General features: G+C 37.9%; 1 protein-coding gene across 4 annotated transcripts in view; it reads right to left on the reverse strand.

Moving 5' to 3' along the window:
• MYO1D (myosin ID) overlaps window positions 1-18459 on the reverse strand; it is a 320801-nt gene that overhangs the window by 224975 nt on the left and 77367 nt on the right. For all 4 annotated transcript variants that reach the window (XM_014862184.3, XM_044744534.2, XM_044744537.2 and 1 more), the window contains exons 2-6: window positions 10021-10229; window positions 7948-8041; window positions 5613-5778; window positions 4170-4223; window positions 2419-2514 (exon numbers count right to left, since the gene is read on the reverse strand). In XM_014862184.3, coding sequence (XP_014717670.1) covers window positions 2419-2514; window positions 4170-4223; window positions 5613-5778; window positions 7948-8041; window positions 10021-10229 — 619 coding nt within the window. The remainder of the gene's footprint in view (window positions 1-2418; window positions 2515-4169; window positions 4224-5612; window positions 5779-7947; window positions 8042-10020; window positions 10230-18459) is intronic.

The raw sequence follows: 18459 nt of genomic DNA on the forward strand, positions 1-18459 counted from the left end.
ACAATATTGTTGTGAGAATTGAATGAGGATTTATATAAGGCACCTCTCTAGTTCCTAGCATGTAAAAAGCACTCGATAAGTATCAGATGTTACTATTATTATGAGCCACAAACATGAAATTGCAAGGAAATTAGACCAAAAATCTACATGTCCTACTGTGGGGGACTGCTGGCTGCTTACATAACAGTCATTTCCCACCCCATTTCTTTCTTGCTGATAGGACCCTGATTTGTTCACCCCTCTCCAGGTGCATGTGTTCTTCGGGGTTGGTCTCCCACCAGCCTCTGGAGGTAAATCTTCATTGCTCTAAACTAATCACGGTGATCTTATTCTCCTGAGCAAATGACTGGTCAGCCATGGGCATGTGATGCCATTCTGATCAATAAGACATGAGGTTTCCCTAGCTAATAAAGGGACATAAGCCAGGAACATTTCCTCTGCCTGTGACTCCTGGGACTGCTGCTGCCATTTTGGGACCGTGAGAAAAATCAGCCCAAGAGGACAAGCCAAATCCAGTGAGGACGGCAGAGTTGTAAGTTGGAGAAACAAATAAGCAAACAACATGCGGGTCCCTATCAACACTGTTAAGGCACTGAATTAACTAACTCTGGAACTACCCTATCTCAGGGCTTCTTGTTATGTGAGATAATTATGGTCCTTATGGTTTTTAGAGACTTTAATGGGGACTTATCACACCTGCAACCCAAAGTATCTTGATTGTACATAATTCTTGTATTTTAGAATAGTTAAGTAAAATTATGATACATAGAGTGCAATCTTCATAGTTATTAAAAGTATTCTATTAATTTATATTTGTTCACATGTGAAGATACTAATAGTTATATTGTAATATAATAAAAGCAGGTTTATTTAATCAGGATTTATTGTCTGATTCCATTTACAAATATATACACATAAACTGTTATCAATAATTTTCTCTGATGGTAAGCTTTTGTGTATTTTTGTTTGCTTTTGGTTCATCTTTATTTTAGGTTTTGACTATGATCATGTCTTACTTCTTTGTTTTTATTAGAGAGGAAGAAAAAAAAGGGGGGAGGATTAAGAGTAGAAGACTTGATGAGAAGAGAGCCAAAGCTAAATTTAGCTTAGAGAAAAGGCTAAATGTTAATTTAATACTCACTTTCTGTGGGGGTTCTACACGATCTGGCCAAAATTAATTTGGTCAATAAGACAATTTGATTAAAAAGGAATATTTCCGGTCACTGGCTTTTTAAGTGTTGATTTTATAATCCTTTCCACATCTTTAAATACCTCTGGCCTAGTCTCAGAAAGCTGGAGTGTTGCCCATTCTTGTTTTGTTTGTTTTCAATTAATTTTCAGCCAAACATCCTGCTCTCAGATGATTGTAAAAGTAAAAAGTTCATGCAACTTAAATGGCAAACAATGGAAAACTAACTGCAAAACACTAAATATCATTTAATTCTATGCACCGCAATAAAAATACAGCTAAACTAGTAATGCAGGTATAATTAGCTTAAAACGAACAATAAAAATTTTAAAAAAAGAAACAGCTCTCACATCTTAGATTCTTTCCTTTTATAAACTCATTTACTTTTCCTCCAACTCCAAAAGCAATACATTTTTTATTACAGAATAAATTTAAAACACAATCAGAAGCAGAACAACATAAATATCCATAATCTCATCCATCCAGAATTAACAATTAAAACCTTGGTCTATTTCTCTCCATATCTTATTTTATTTATTTATATACCTTTCCCCAAACAAAATAGGATAATATGGTAATTACTGTTTTATAACCTATCATCAACAAACTACTATATTAGGATTAGCTGTAAAATGACTAGCACACAACTAATTAGAAATAAAAGAGTAGAGTATTTGCATATGTGCGTTCAAGGGCTTGCACGCAAGGGAAGGGGAAAAATGGAAAAATTTGAAAGCTGAACAGAAATGCTCAAAAGGTCACAAAACTATTTCTAGGATATATCAAAATCAATATTTGAAAAAACAGTGAACAGAAATCTTTGACACTCATTTTCAACCAAAGTGCTTTTAAATTTTCTTTTGTCTTATCAACTTGCCTTTGGCCAGATCATACGGTGTATCTTCTTTTGAGGTGGATTGCCTTGTCATATGAATGTTTTTTACAGTGTCACAATAAAAGGAATAGGGTCAAAAATTAAAAGAAAACACAAGATCACAAGACAGAAACTTCTTTCCTGTCAGATGGTGACAAAATATAGTAGTGTGTTATTATGCAAAGTTGTTGAGTCAATAATGTATTGAATCACTGTCCCTGAGAATTTAAAAAATAGAACAGAATAAAAGAGTCATTCGTTTGCCTAAAGGCAGCAGACTAGACCAGATAATTATTTAATGTCCCTCTGATTCTTTGATTCGACATCTGAACAATCTCAAAGAAGAAACTCTCACCTTTAATTGAGCTCCTACATGGATATAGTTGTAGGATGAAAGGGATTTCTGGAGATGGAGAGAGCGTAGTATCTGCTCTGAACCTCCTTGGAGTAGCTGAAAAATATTTAATTAAAAATAAATTGGCAAAATACATTACTGAACCAAATATGCCAAATATCCTAACCTAATGGTAATCTAACTTTTATTCATCATCTGGGCTTAGTTCACTTAGCCTAGCCTCCTGTTTCTAGCTTTGACTTTTTTTGTTTTTTTTGATCTAGAAAGTAAATGGCTTCAGTGTCATCAGTTATGGAGAATGTTATACAGTCATGAAGAAAATTACTTAAAAAGTCTTAGCTCTTTCACAATATAACTGGCATAAAAGGTTCTTGCTTTTACTGTGGTCGTTTGTAAAGCAGGAGCCTGTGCTCTGTGGTGGTCACTTGCTTAGCGGCCTCATTATCCAGACAGCAAAGTGGCGTTTCAGAATTCAGAAAAAGTCAAGATTGCCACGGAAGTAAGAGGCATCAGCAGACAGTCACATGTTGAATCACAACATATTTTCCTCATCAATCTCTATCTCTGGAAAGGACGACTGGGTAACCATGACTGCAGTGTTGAACAAAGACAAATTTGAACACGTTCACCCAAGTGGGAAAAAACACTGGGAAAAAGTTACGAGTTCTTGAAATAAACAGAACTCTTTCATATTTGGTAGAAAACTAGTTTATTGAAGACATGGCAAGTTGTCAACGAAAACACGAATACAACATGGACAGCCCTTTTAAATAGAACGTGACTTCTAGAAGCCACTATGTTTAAATTCTCTATATTAAACTGTATGCTTTGGTTTACTTAAAAGGTGTAATTATCAGATTTTTAAAATTGATTTTTTAACCAAATATATCCAGATTTGTATATACAAATGAGTACTGTCTATTAAAGAAAATGACTTTGGCTGTGTGGTACTCAACTTATATTGTTACCATTCAGTCACCTCCCAAGAGAGTTTACACATGGAAATCAATCTTATTGATTTACAGTTTTACTTTTTAGAAATCCAAAACAGTATTGCTTACTTTGATCACCCACCTTATTTATTAGCCTTGGTTTATATTACTTTGGACTTTAAAAAATTATAAAATGTATCAAATTGTTATCAGAGTATAAAAACTTGCCAATAGGAGGGCTATTTTAAAAGATTTTGCCTTATACACTAAAAGCACTCCCAAAGAGGCATTCATATTTTTTTTCTAAGCAATCACAGCTTTGATGGGATAAAGAAGATAATTCTCCCTTGAATTCATAAATCTTGGTTATTTTTTTTCTAAGTAATCATATTGCTTTATAGTCTCTATGAGGAAAACAAATCGAATTTATATTCCCATCTCCGGAGCTCCCAAATATGGGGACGACAGCTACAATTCAAAATAAAACAAAAATAATTTAACATATTTAGAATTTATCATTTCAAAGCTTTCACAGTCATTAAACTGTTATCTACGCTCCAAGGAAATATTGGTGATGCTCAACCAGTCAGTCATCTGGTTGGTTAACCACCTGCCAGCCCTTTACAATCGTCATGCTCGTTAAATCTCTGAAGAAGCACGTGGGGTAGGTTGTGTGCATGCATGCACACGTGTGTAACATGTCATGGGCCAATGGAGGCAAGGGAGGCACAGGACAGGGGAGAGCCCCAATATAAAAACATTCATTTCCTGCACAACTGAGCAAATGATCAATTATCTGCACAACGGGAGATTACTAACCTGATAGAAAGAATGAAAGCTTCTTTCTCCTGGCTGTTGCACAATCACTCGAGACTAAGAAAAAACACATTAAAATCGTTAACATGAAGATGTACTCCCAAAATAAAACGGAAGCCACTTTTCAGGGAGTCCTGTATCAACAGCACATTTAACTGTCCGAAAGCCCCTAAGGATAGCACCCATCTCACACTAGATCTCCTCTATGGGGCTTTCTGTGCAACCTTTTCACTGCTTAAAACAGAGTTCCCTAAACTTTCCAAAGAACGAAGCTATTTTGAGTTTTTCTTTAACCCGGAGCCTAAAGCTGGAATCTTTTTAGAGGGGGTGGGGAAGGAATTAGCAGTGGGCAGAACAGGACGGAGCTAAGGGAGGAATATTCTCAATACTCCCTTCCTCAGAGTCTGCTGGCATTTCAAAGAGCAATGGCTTATGTCCTGTCGTAAAATCGGGTGAAGATCAGCCATAGAGACCTCTGCCTTAGATGGTTCCAAAAAGACAGCTTTTAAGAGAGGGCTCAAAACTGGCATTCATTCAAGGGGATCCCTTTGATTGAATATGTACATAAAGAGAAGCCATGAAACATTTTAGAAAAAAGACTGATAACAGGCATTTGTTGCCCTTTCTCAACTGACTGACAAAACTTATTTCCTTAACAGTCTGACTTCAACTTAACAAAAAAAAATAAAGATTATACTGCCATAAAGGTTGCTATGGTATCATTGGATGGGAAACCCTTAACTGAGAAGGCACCTCCGTTCATATCTGAGTACAATTCAAAGTAGAGAATTAACTTGGTGAAGTGCAGTGTGAACTGCAAAAACCAGGCGAATGCACCTATGTGCTCTCCTGCAGTCAGATCCAGCGACAATCAAGGTTAGTCAGGACACAACCTCTCTGGCAGTCCCAAGAGGGTAGTTTTAATTGGAATCTTCTACAAATCGGGCCTCACCTTCATGTGGCAGACAAACATATTCTAAGATTTCACTGACCTAATGCAGTATGCTTCACGATTAGGCTGTAAGGTCACAAAATACACCTATGTTACTATAAACCAGTGAACATACAGAAACTAGAAGAAAATGAGATGTCAAATTAATTCAAATAAGAACATATGAGAGATGGTGATTTGTAAAAAGGGTAGAAGTGATCAGTCCTGTTAAACCTCACCCAGTAGTTGGCACATATTCATATGCCACCCATCCCCACACACCTAAATCTTTATCTACAAAGTTCACAGCTTTTCCCAGCACTAAAGTGTAAGTGTTACTAAGACACCAAAGGAGAATATCTCGTCATAGAAGGCTAACTGAGGAGCAGGAAGTGAGGGAGAACAGGGTTAAAAGCTACTCTCAAGAAACAAAAGAAATCCAATACATATAATCGGGATTTAAAGAAAAATTCAGCTCTTGTAAATATTACCCTCAGAAATCAAGCAGATTTTACCTTCTCCAATAAGTAGTTATTGATATGTCCACCAATAGGGTCCCCCTTGAAATCAAAGTTGATATCCATGTATTTCCCAAACCTGCTTGAGTTGTCATTGCGGTTGGTTTTGGCATTTCCAAAAGCTTCCAAGACACAGTTGGACTTAAGCAACATGTTCTTCACTCTTTAACACAGATAAATGAAAGTTATCATAAAAAGTTTGAGAGGCTGGGCTTTTTAAAAAACTAGACTTCGTTAAAACACATGCAAACATTTATACAGAGATGCTGACTGCAGCATTATTGGCAATAAAATATATATATATAAATAACCCAAATGTACACCAATAGGGATGGATAAAAATAAATTGTTTCCAGCATAATATGTACTGACATAGAAAGATGTCTAGAATATATTAATGAATGAAAAATTAAGTTTCAAAATAATATGTATTGCAGGGTCTTTGTGTGTGTGTGCGCACACGTGCACACATGTGAGTGTTATGTGTGCATGCACAGGTGTTAGTAAATGCTTAAAAATCTCGAGGGAACAGCACATTTCACTGTGGTTACCTAGGTTGATGGGGTCGATAGGGTGGGATTACCAGGTACTTTTGCCTTCAATATCATGCTGTACTTTTTAGTTTTTCTTTTAAATGAACATGTTTTGTGAAAATAAGAAAAATCTTAAAAAGATATGTTCTGAAAAGAAAGAATGAATGATACAGAAAATGATACAGTTTTTTAAAGTACTTGCTTATAAAGCCTAGAATAATGAAATTTATTGCATTTAGTTAGACATCATAAATGTGGTCTTTATTAGTTTAGAAATTGCTCATTATTTTGTTTGAAGCTACATGGAACCTCTCCTCTGTACCAGTTATGGAATTCATTCTTTATTCAATGAATGCTAACTTTTTATAGAGCAGTCTCTCCCAATGGATACATTTTAACTTCATGCTAGTCCTTATGTCTTTGCTTTTATTTCACTGACAAGATTCCTCTTACACGGGCATACGTGCGGAAGTGACTTTGGCCACTGAAATGACCTATGTAGCAGATCCACTGTTCCCTCCACTACTATTGCAAATGAGCCTATGACTTTATCTCCTTGTGAATGAAAGTATGCTTTTAAAATGTGGAGGGAAAACTGCTTGCTTATGGTAAATAAAAGCAACTGTCTATAAAACTATGGTAAGATGTGCTCGTGAGAGACTAGTAAATGTACATAGGCCTTACTCTACTAGACCAACTGGGTTTAGCAATCAAACTAATTTAGTTCTCAGCTACTTACTCTCCTGAGCTCCTAAGGAAATTACAAAAACTTACTTATATCCCTGTCCTTGTCATATTAGATTGCAAAGTCAGAATCAGAAGTGAGGATGTGTCACAATTAAGAAAAATGCATCTTCTGACCTGGCAATCCAGCCCAATTAAGTTGAGAAGAAGAAAGCCCACGTAGGGTGCTTTAGCCTATGTTTTCTTCTTTCACATCAACACAGCATCCTTTCTTTCTATTCATAAAACTGAAGATTGTGATGTGTATATGGAACGTGACTCTTAAGTAAATGAATGTTGAAGTTTAAAGTAGCAACTCTGGAAAACTCTTAATTTTCTCTTTAAAAAGTCTGCAGCACATAAACTCAAGTCATGTTGCCTTATAGCCACATTTCTTTCTTTTTTTTTAAACCCTCATTCATTCTTTTCATATTTATTAAGTAAACACTATATGCCAGACACTGTGCTAAATGCTGGACCCAGACAGTGCACACCAGCTTTATGACTTACCCTACTGTGAGCAGCGGCATGGTGCGGCATGAAACCCTTCCAGAAAATGAATCTTATTTACAACTTCTAAGCTCAGGGGTTCTGGTTGTAACAGTGATGGAAAGCCACAGACCTGCCTCCCAGAGCCCACCTCTGCTCTAGGGAACCTGGGGCTCCTGAGGGCACCGTTTAAAAAACAAAACAAAACAAAACACTAGTGCAGTAGAAAGAGCAAGGAACCAGTGAAAGCTCGAACAACACCACCTAGCAGCAGAAATTACAACACCTTTGCTGACCACGCACAACATTTAAGGCAGCAGTTACAAACCAGAATGGGGACAATTTCATCTGTTTCAGCATCATTTCATTTTGTTTTATATTTAAGTAAAGCTTACTGTAGTAGTATTTTTCTATTAAAAACAAATATAGCAATAGATTAGTGATGTAAATAAAAGTGCAGAGACAGTGCGCAACAAGAGAGTCAAAGCGGTTTAATCATCAATTACTGCCCGATACCTATCAGAGTTTAGGCCACAGAAAACCGAAGCTCCCACCAGAATTTCTCCCCCTCACTAGAAGGCGCTTACCTTTCAACCTCCGCTCTCTGACTGGGGTTGGTGATGGCCGCGATGTACTGCATAATGTACTTACTGGCTTCAGTTTTACCAGCTCCACTTTCCCCTGCAGGGAAAATCGTGCAAGGCTTAACATTCTAACTTAAACCAAGAGAAAGCTAATTTTTAATAGGATAACTTAAAATTCTGATGTGAGTTATTCACTTAAAATCCCTTATGTTCCCCTGTTTGCTTTTTTTGGAGTTATTTTATCCTTTCTTGATATGGTCTTGATATGTTCTAATAGATCTGAACATGTTGAAAAAATAAAACTCCCATAGAAGTAAAATAATAAGTAGATTACAAATCAAGATTTACCTAGTAAAAATATCAAGGGATACAATGTGATAAACAAACTCCTTAGACTAAAGTCTTAGTACTTGGCAGCGACTCGTAAGTCTATTGACTCAAACGGTGGCCACAGCTAAATTCATACAACCTTATTTTCTATAGCAGAATTTCTTTTAATCTTAAGAGGGGTGAAATAATTCTTTCATAAAATTAAAGTTAGAATAATTTTAGTGAAAAAGCAAAAGAAAACAGCCAGCTCCAGACACATGGTGTCACAGAAAAAACACGACAACTGGTATATAAAGGCGGGGAAAAGGGATCAATTTTGAAGTATCTACCCAAATTTTTAAGTGTTTATGCCTTTCGACCCCAAAATCCACTTGTGGAAGTTTATACTATGGAAATACTAAAAATAATAATATCAAATAGTAATTTTCAAAGTTTTAAGAGTCTTTCTGCAGACTACACTATGTGTCATAGCTAAAAACCTGAAAATAAGATGCCTATCAGTCGAGGACTGGGTAAATAAATGACTCAACTACTCCGTGGAATATGACACAACTGTTCGAGAATGCACCTCTTCCATAGGTACTCTAGGGAAAAGCTGTCCACTCTGTACTGTTACGTGGAAAAACTAGTTATGTAACAGCAGTTACAACATAATTCTATACTATAATTATACATTTATAACATAATTACCTATGTAGGTGTGACTACATGTATTTGCACATGCAGAGATAACGTACAAAAGGATAAATGCTCTATTGTTCACAGCTGTGACTGCTGGCATTTCGGGGGAAACAAGACATTCAAGGGAAGGGACTATTTGCTTTTACCTTATACACTTTCAATTGTTTACTTCTTGACAAGCAGGCAATATTGCCTTCATAATTTGTTTTCATGAAATGCAGTCCTACGATAGAATTCTCCAGCTCTAATATTAAGTCACTTAACTCCTCTGACCCTTAATATTCTCACCTATAAAGCGGAAGCACAATTGTCCTATTTACCACTTAGAGAGTTGTTTCAAGAACAAAATGGAATAAAGATCACAAAAGCGTTTTTAAAAGCATAAGGCCACTATGCAAATGTGAGGTATTATTAGCACTAAAAGAAATCCCCACAGTTTGGGAGAGGCAATCCTGGGTCAGTGGGTGGACCCTTCTCTTGTCCCCATTTCCCTGCACAAGATTCCCTGAAGAGCTCAGCTTTATGCAGAGAGCTCAGCTGCAGGTCTTGGGCACATAGGGTCTGTCACCTGTCTCCTTCCTCTTGGGGCTTTAAAGCTCTGGCCCCCAGCTCTGAGAATCTGTTCCCGGCCCCAGGGCTTCTGCACGTCCCTCGACACTAGTTCCCATTCACCAATCTGACCTTGAGTTCATTCTTCATTTTTGGTACCTCAGGATTTCATTTTCCTGGTTTCATTCTGTTATTATTTAAAATAATTTTTATCACATTTGAGCCAGTACTTTTATGTGTTTGAGATGTGAGGAAGGATTTTCCATGTCAGCTTAGGCTACAAAATTGACCAGAAGTCCATCCCAACGTAACGTGTATTTGTAAATGAACCTAGACTAGAGAACAGTCAAAAATGACATAAACAATCTGCTATTTAATGTTTATCACATTTTTTTATCCTATAAAATTGTTCACATTTCTAACTTCAAAAAAGATCTAATCAGTTGTCTGGATCCTTACGTACCAAACAAGTTAAACACATTTTGACCTTGGAAGTGCAGGGGACCCTCTCGGTACCTGATATCACAATGCAAGTGTCTTTTGATCGCCTCTTCATAGCCTTGTAAGCAGCATCAGCAATAGCAAAGAGATGAGGAGGTCTCTCATACAGCTCACGTCCTTTATACTGCTCCACCGTGTCCCTCCCGTAGATGTTCAACGACTTGTAAGGGTTCACAGAAACGACGACTTCTCCAATGAACGTGTAGATGCGTCCTTTTTCAAATCTGCACAGAAGCCAAAGAAAAGGAAGCAGCAGCTGTGGTTATACAGAAATGCTCTTTCTTTCCTATGAGTCTCTTACTTCCGAGAAAATCCAAATATCCCAGGAAGAATTTCTGAACTGATGCTTCTCATTGGTTCTGAGTTTACTTTTACAGACACTGCTTGAGGCTGCGTCCTTTCAGACGCTGCTGGCAGAAAAGACCATAGGGGTTAAAAGCCAAGAAGGAAGAAAGAATTTAATTTTTCGGAGGCTGGGGATTTCCTATTTCCAAAATAAAGAAGGGTAAGACATGAAAAAAATTAAAATAGTTGAAGACACTAAGAGCTCTAGGAAGAAAATAAATAGAAGCTAAAGCAGGTCTTGAAATCCACTTAGCCAGATTTTCAACTATAAAGCAAACTGTTTAAACACGTTTATTTCTTCTCCCTCTTGAAATCCCACTAAAATGTCAGTAAAGGAATAAAAATATAAACTCCATAACAGAGAGAATGGTAAAGGAGACACTTCCGGCATAAATCAAGTTCTTTTTTTTAAATGATTGCCTAAAGTTCCACAGTGTAGACAGATCATTATCTACTCAATCACCCCCCTTCCCTCCTGCTATTATGAACAATACTGCAGAAAACACTCTTGACACACAATCTTACAAATCAGTGCTTTTATTTCTGTGGGACAGACTTCCAGGAATGGCACAGCTGGTTGAAAGGTATATGTATTTTTTAAAGCATTTATGATATGATCCAATTTTTTTTTTACCATAAAAGGCTATAAAAAGCCACCCCATAAATGATTTATATGTAAAATCATATGTAGATATATTTTGCAAATGATGACCTAAGCATGGAAAGATATGGAAGAATACATGTTATGTCTTATGTATCTTTCTACACACACAGTAGGGTGATGGGGACGAAGGCCAAGTGGGCAGCTGGAAGGAAGCCATAGGAACAAAGAAAAAAAAGAACTAAAAACCCTGCATAGATGATATGGCTGCTGTTGTGCAAAACTGTGTGTCTATATTAACAAAGAAAAAATCTCAATACAAAATTTAGAAAGTCCACCTATATTCACCATTTACACTATTAACTATTAACTCACACATATAAACATATAGGAACCAGATCTAGGCCAACGCCCAGTTGGACATTTCTACACAAGTGGTTGCCACAAACACACTCCACCTGCCGAGAGGCACAGGTAGACGTACAGCTCACTTCCAAGAGCTGAAGGGAGTGCCGGGACGGGCAAAATGCTGGTCCACTGGCAGCAGCCGAGTCTCTAAGCACTCTTGTACGGCCAGCGGGACAGGGAAGTAACCATACACATGGGACCACAAGGCAAGAGCCTTAGACTTCCTTTACACTGGAATGAAGGCTGACGGCTATCATTAGGAGTGGAAACAAACAGAAGCTGGTAACATCAACAATACATTAAAACCAAGATTTTTATCAAGTAGTTAGTACATATTTAATAAGCTATTAACCACTTTAAGGTTTTCTGTACACTTTTCTACTGTGGTTTTCTTATGCATCCCCCCTGTTGCTAGAAAGTTTATATGGTAGCTAAAAGCACTGACTCTGGAGTCCTTCACACCTGGGTCTGAACGCTCACATTGCAAACTCGATAGCAGTGAGACATCGTAAAAGCTACTTAACCTCCACGTGTTCCGGCTTCTTCATCTGTAAAAGGGCGATTATTATACCCTTCTCTCCCCAGGCATTGAGTAAGTGCTTTAAAAAAAGGCAATTAATCTTGTGCTTCCAATTATGTTCTGCATGAAGGAGATTTTTAATAAATGCTTTTATTTTATTAACACTGCTACTTAGATTGCAGCAATCCCTACACACGAGGAATTAATTCAGTGATCATAATCCGATTCCTTGCCTCAGGCGTCAATCAACTACAAATCACAAGCAGAATGTCTACATAACTCAGGCTCAAAGACCCACAAAAACAGTAAAAAGCTAAGGTTCACTATCCAAGCCTTTCTGGCTTAACCTGCAAATTTACAGGACATGCTCAACTGTTGTCTTCAAAGATAAGAACGAAAAGGGCAAAATTCTTTAGTTTTAAAAACACTGTCCAAACAGAAAAAAATAAAGAAAAGGGGGAGGATGTTAGAAAAAAATTACCTCATGAGTCTGGAACTCTGTGACTAAGAGACACAGCGAATAAAAAGTGAGATTAGAATGTTGTTCTAAGATTCCAGGTCTGTCCAGTCATGCACCTTCACGGAAATTCTTTTTTTATTTCAAATAGAATATTTTGTTTGTCAAAACTTCTAGGCATCACGTTTCTAAAACACAATTAATATACACATATAAAATCATCAAATGCATAACTATTAACTTGAAGATTGTGGCAAAGGGTCCACAAAATACGGTATTAAATACAAAGCTTCAGCGATTTACAAAATGTTAGACGCTTATCTGATTTGAAACTCTACGTCTAGTTACCAAACATGAAACTTCCAATTTGGTTAGGTCTTAAAATCACCACTAGATGGTGCCAGTTTACACTTTAACGCCAACCCAAGATTGCTTTGGAAAGCCTTAGGCTACGAAGTCATAAGCACGAAGGCAATGTGCTTCCCAAGGTAAGGCACCTGCTTGGTTTGCTCCCAGGAGGAACGGCAGTAATAATCCTAGATGACAAATGGGGTGATACCATCTCTTACTAGAGACCAAGGAAGGCATTTCTATGACCTTGCTGTGGAAACCTTTTATGACACACTTTTGTAAGTCATTCTTCAAATATTGATTCAGTATCTACCTTGTGCAAGACTGGAGTGAGCCTGACCCTGGGAATTAAAAAAGGAATAAAGAACAGGGGAGTATTGTAAGCAAATAATAATAACATAGTACCACAGGTGAGATATAAAAGCATGTGCTGTGATAGCAAAGATTATCACAACAAACTCCTTTCAGTGTGGAAACCTAAAGAGTAATATATGAACTCCACAGCAGGGCATACAAGGTCTTCTTGTGTCCTGGCCTCCGCATTTCTCTTCACTTGACCCTCCTAACTACCCACAACATATCCACCCATCAAAGCGTCCTCACTCTGCCCCTCTCTGTCAGTCTTGCCTTCACATTAATGAGCTATTTATAGTTCCCAAGCTCACCATGCCTTTATGGTTTGCCTATGGGGTTCATTCTGCCCAGAATACCTTTTCCCCACCCAGTCTCACCTTCCCCCATCAGCTTGGCAGATTCTCAGTCTTTCTTCAAAAGCCCAAGTAAGCATCAACTCCTCCCGGAAGCCATTCTTTCTTTCTTTCCTTTTTTTAAAAATTATTTTATTGGGGTCATACTGGCTTACATCATTGTGTAAATTTCAGGTGTTCATCACCATATTTCAGTTTCTGTATAGACTGCTTTGTGTTCACCACCAAAAGTCCAGATTTTATCCGTCACCATTCACATGTGCTCCCTTACTCCCTTCGCCCTCCCTTCACCCCTTTCTCCTCTGGTAACACTAATCTGTTCACCTTATCTATGTGTTTGTCTGTTTATCTTAGGAAGCCATTCTTGACACCCCATCTGCAATACAGTACTATGGTCTTGCTCTGTACAGATTTTGTTTTTTCTTTAGAACTTCCCAAAAAGTTAAAAATAGCTTAATGGCAATTGACTTTTAAAACTTAATTTAAGAAGTTTAAAAATATTTATTGAATGAGCCAGATATTTTTGTTGGCTTCTGAATGAAATAAAGAGGTTCTAAAAAGGTTTTGAATTAATGAATAGCAATGGAGAAAATATAAAGGCTATGCCTCTGAAGAACAATAGTCTTTTGTACATGAATTCTGAGACACTGATTTTTAAAAAAAAATAGCCTCATTAATTTGCACGTGTCACTTATATAAAAGAGTACCTCCAACAGGAAGTCAAGATGTATGCAGCTCCTTCAGATCAGTCACGGGCAGACGGCAGCAAAACCCTACAGAGAAGTAGGACACTAGGGGCGGGGGGAGCAACCCTCGGAAAACAATACTAAAGATAATGAAGTGCTAATTGTGGACCGCCATAATCTTAAACACGAGGCAGAAGCATGTGTCAAGATTAGAAGAACACGAGGGAGGCTGGCCTAACGAGAGCAGAAAGCTTGGATTGGGGAATCCAACTGGATTAGGGAATCCACTGTTGGAGAACAGTGGGAAAAGGAGGGAGTCAGATTATATGTGACGTGATAGGCTCTGAAAGCCAGGCTGAGGAAGTTTAAATTTGATGTGACTGGAAACAGGGAATCGGTGAAGACTTTTCTAGCTAAAGAGATCAATAAGGCCGGCCCTCAAGGAGGGGAATGGCAGCAGAAACGAAGGAAAGAGAAATTTGAGTTATTTCAAAGGGAACTGGACAGAATTTGAACACTCACTGAACTTGAGGGACAAAAACATATCTAACTTTGAGCTGGGTGGAAAAGAAAAAGGAATTTATTTTGGATGATGAGATCTCACATGTACTCTTCAGGCTTCTAATTTCAGTTCACTCACTAACAGAATTCAGTGTTATCCTTGATTGACTTTTAAACTAGATGGAATCAATTATAATCAGAAGGAAAATTCTCTGTGAATGGTCCATTATGTTTTAATGAAATCTTTATTCATGATTAAGTATTATTTATTTCATGGGAACATACACTTTCGGATAGGTGTTGCTTAATCACATTGATTTGGCTAGTTTTCCTTCTCTTTTTAATGCAAATGAAATCTTAAGTTTCCATGAACATTCATCTTTCTCAGGAGAGGGGTTAACCTACATACCCCATTTCTTTGCCTTCCATTATCTCCTCAACCAACTCCAATCTGGGTTCCACTCCAGCACTTCAATAAATCTTGAGCAAACTTCCCAAAGTAATTTCCCAATGAATTTGCTAAATTCATTGGTTGATTTTCTGTCCTCATCTTACTTGGTTTCTCAGCAGCACTTGACACTGACTCCCATTTCCTCCACACACTCTTCTCCATGAGGCCATATTCCCTGGGTTTTCCTCCTCAGTCTCCTTTGTGGCCTCCTCCTTTACTAATGATCTCTAAATACTCAAGTTCTCTAGGGTTGAGGCCAGGATCAACTTCAGATACCATCTGAGGGACTCCCATTTAAGGAGGATAGAATAGTGATATCTTGGCTCTCTTCTACCCTCTGAAAATCAACAACAAGCACAGTAAAACAAAATAAAAACAGAAAGGAAAATTTTACCTACTATGAAGCAAAAAACTAGCCATAACTCTTGAAACACAAGCTATGAAGAAAGGTTGCGAAGTGCTACGAAAACTGGGCCTAGCTGAGGGAGGTTGCTAAGAGTGAACATATGCCTCTGCAAATCTCAGGCACTGGAGCAGAGTTCTCCAGAAGAAGGCTGTCGTTCCTGAGTGGCCAAACCAAGAATTTTCTGATAAGAATGGCAGAGTCTCAGGATGCAGGGGGCTGCAGAACAAAATGAGTCCCGTCTGACACTTCTGAATAGCCACAAGGTGGGGCTACAGGAAGAAAGGAGTAGAAATCACATTTTTGCAAAAGAAGGCTGTCAGAGTGGGGAGGCAAAAGACAAAAAGGAGGTGTGATTGCTCTGCAGCAGATGCTCTTGATAAATGGAAAGAGGTAAATGCTAACTCACCTCCCCGAAGCCTCATGGCACACGTATGGGACCCGCCTGCTAGTCAGGCAAGCTTCTTGCCATTTCAGGGCAGAGTGTTGGTGAGAAAGGGTTTAAAAATAACCGATTCCAAACTCAGTGATCTACTGGTCATTCCAAAGCACACTATCTTTCAACAACTAACTAACCCAGAATCAATACCCACACAAAAAAAGTAGGTCATGAAGGAGAAAAATGATGGGAAAATATGTCTGGATGAAAGCAAAGAATATAAAGAAAATATAGCCCTCTAAACAAAGAGATCAAAGAAAACATCATTAAAAAAAGAGAAATCATGTTTAAAATCTTCTTTTAAAAGGAGATGAGAAGCTGGAAGAGCTCAAGAAAAGATGGAAGAGGAAAAAATCCCATAGAAATGAAGGTCACATTAAAAGACATAATAAAGAGGGACTAGACACTGTTGAAAATAGGGACAAGAAGAAAAGGTGGAGAAAAGTAAGCAAAATGCAATGGAAAAACAAAGTTAAAGCAGAAAGAAGAAAATTATAGAAGTGGGAGATAATGGAGATCACATAATTGGCGTACCTGAAGATTCTAGTATATGAGAATGGTGACATTCCAAAACAACAAATAAATATACCAATAATAAATGTCAATAAACAGTGTTAGAAATGGGCTAGGCACTTGGAAAAACAAAAAAACACAGATGATTACTGTGATGGATTGAAGTTTGCCTCCCAAAAACACAGGCTGAAGTCCCAAGCCTGGTACCTGTGAAAGTGACCTTATTTGGAAATAGAGTTTTGCAGAAACAATCAAGATGAGGTCATTAGGGTGGGCCCGAATCCAATATGACTGGTGTCCTTATGAGAAGAGGAAAATGCCACGTGGAGACAGAGACAGATCAGGAGGACACCATGTGATGACAATGCAGATGCACCTACAACCCAAGGAACGCTAAGGTTTGATGGTCACCACCAGAAGCTGGGAAGAGGCAAGGAAAGAGGCTAACACCTTGATTTTTGGACTTCTGGCCTTTAGAAGTGTGAGACAGTAACTGCCTATTGTCTTAAGCCACCCAGTTTGTGCTAATTTGTTATGGCAACTCTAGGAAACGAATACAACTAGTTACACCAAAATAAATTCTATGAAAACATGTCTCAACCTCACTTACTTTTAAAGAAACGCAAATCAAATCAACATGATACAATTTTTCACCTAGAGACCAGGAGTTTTGATAGTGAACAGTGTTAGCAAGACTATAAAGTCACAGGTGTATCATCTTAATTGGTCCAACCCCCTTCAATCCATTCTCCATACAGCAGCAAGTGTGATCTTAAAATACAAATTTAACTGCTCATTCCTGTCCTGAAACCTTTTTAATGGGAAACCTCAAGGTCAAGTCAATCTGACACCCAGATACTGGCTTATCTCATGCCACCCCTGATCACTGTGTGCTCTGGGGGAGAATAAAACAATCCCTTTCTCCATCTAAATTGCCCCCATCATCCCACACTTATTTGTTTCCTTTATAGTAGTTACCACAAGTAGTTTCTTGTTTACTTGTGTATTGTCTGTCCCCAGGGGAACAGAGACCACATCTATCTTGTTCATTGCTTTATCTTCAGCATGCGATACAGGGCCTGGAACTTATAGGGGATGGTTAAATATTTGATGAATGAAAAAATAAAGGAATGAATGAATGAGTGAATCTCTTTAGCCCACCTCCACTCTCTCAGAAAATCGTTTTGCATTCTACTAATAGAGAAAATTCAGAATATCAGGTATGAAAAACTTTAAATCACCTACCATCTTTACCATTTTTATTTCTATTTACGTGTTTAGTTTCACTTCTCTTTTTTCTGATGACCCTTACGACTTTCAAATATGGGGGTGGGAGAGGATTAAATATAGCAAGATGTCACCTAGTTTTTAAAAGATGGGCCTTATTGCCATGTCCCAACAGAAAATAATAGTCTTTTACTTCATGGGAGCAACTTCACATAATCTAGATACAAATAATAATTTTTATTCCAGGAAAATATAATGAAATGGTATCTACTCCAATTCACCCTCTGAGACAGGTTTTTCTCTGCTGGAGAGGGAAGTCGTGAAGTATGTAGGGCTGACTTAGAGTTGGAGTACAGACCCATAGGCTACGCGGGGTGAAGGGAGGGGAGAGGGAGAGGTATGTGCACACACTAGCTCTGTCCACTGGGAGAGCACAGAAGCAATGACACCCAAATGGTGGCTTGTAAATACCATTCTTCTTAATTAAAAAGACCCAGGACTCCTTGGAGAAAAGCTGATTCCAGAATCGGGACAGAAAAAGTATAATAAGATGAGCCTGGAAATATCTTGTTGAGCCAAAAAGTAGGGAAGTACTCAAAGAATGACAGGGACGGGTCATTCTCTGGACACAGAGGCCAGCTTGAATGGGCTCCCACTGGCCAAATCTGGAACCATATTAGCATTAAAATAAGTAATGTCAGTAACATTGTAATCCATTGAATAATAAGAATCTATGAGTTCATATTGATATAAAAAAGAAAGAAATAAATGAGAGGAAGAAAAGCTCTTCCTTAGAGTGGAATGTCAATTAAGAAATATAGAGGAATGATATGAGTTAGAAAATT

The sequence above is a fragment of the Equus asinus genome, chromosome 13, assembly GCF_041296235.1.
Source record: "Equus asinus isolate D_3611 breed Donkey chromosome 13, EquAss-T2T_v2, whole genome shotgun sequence".
NCBI classification, from domain to species: domain Eukaryota; kingdom Metazoa; phylum Chordata; class Mammalia; order Perissodactyla; family Equidae; genus Equus; species Equus asinus.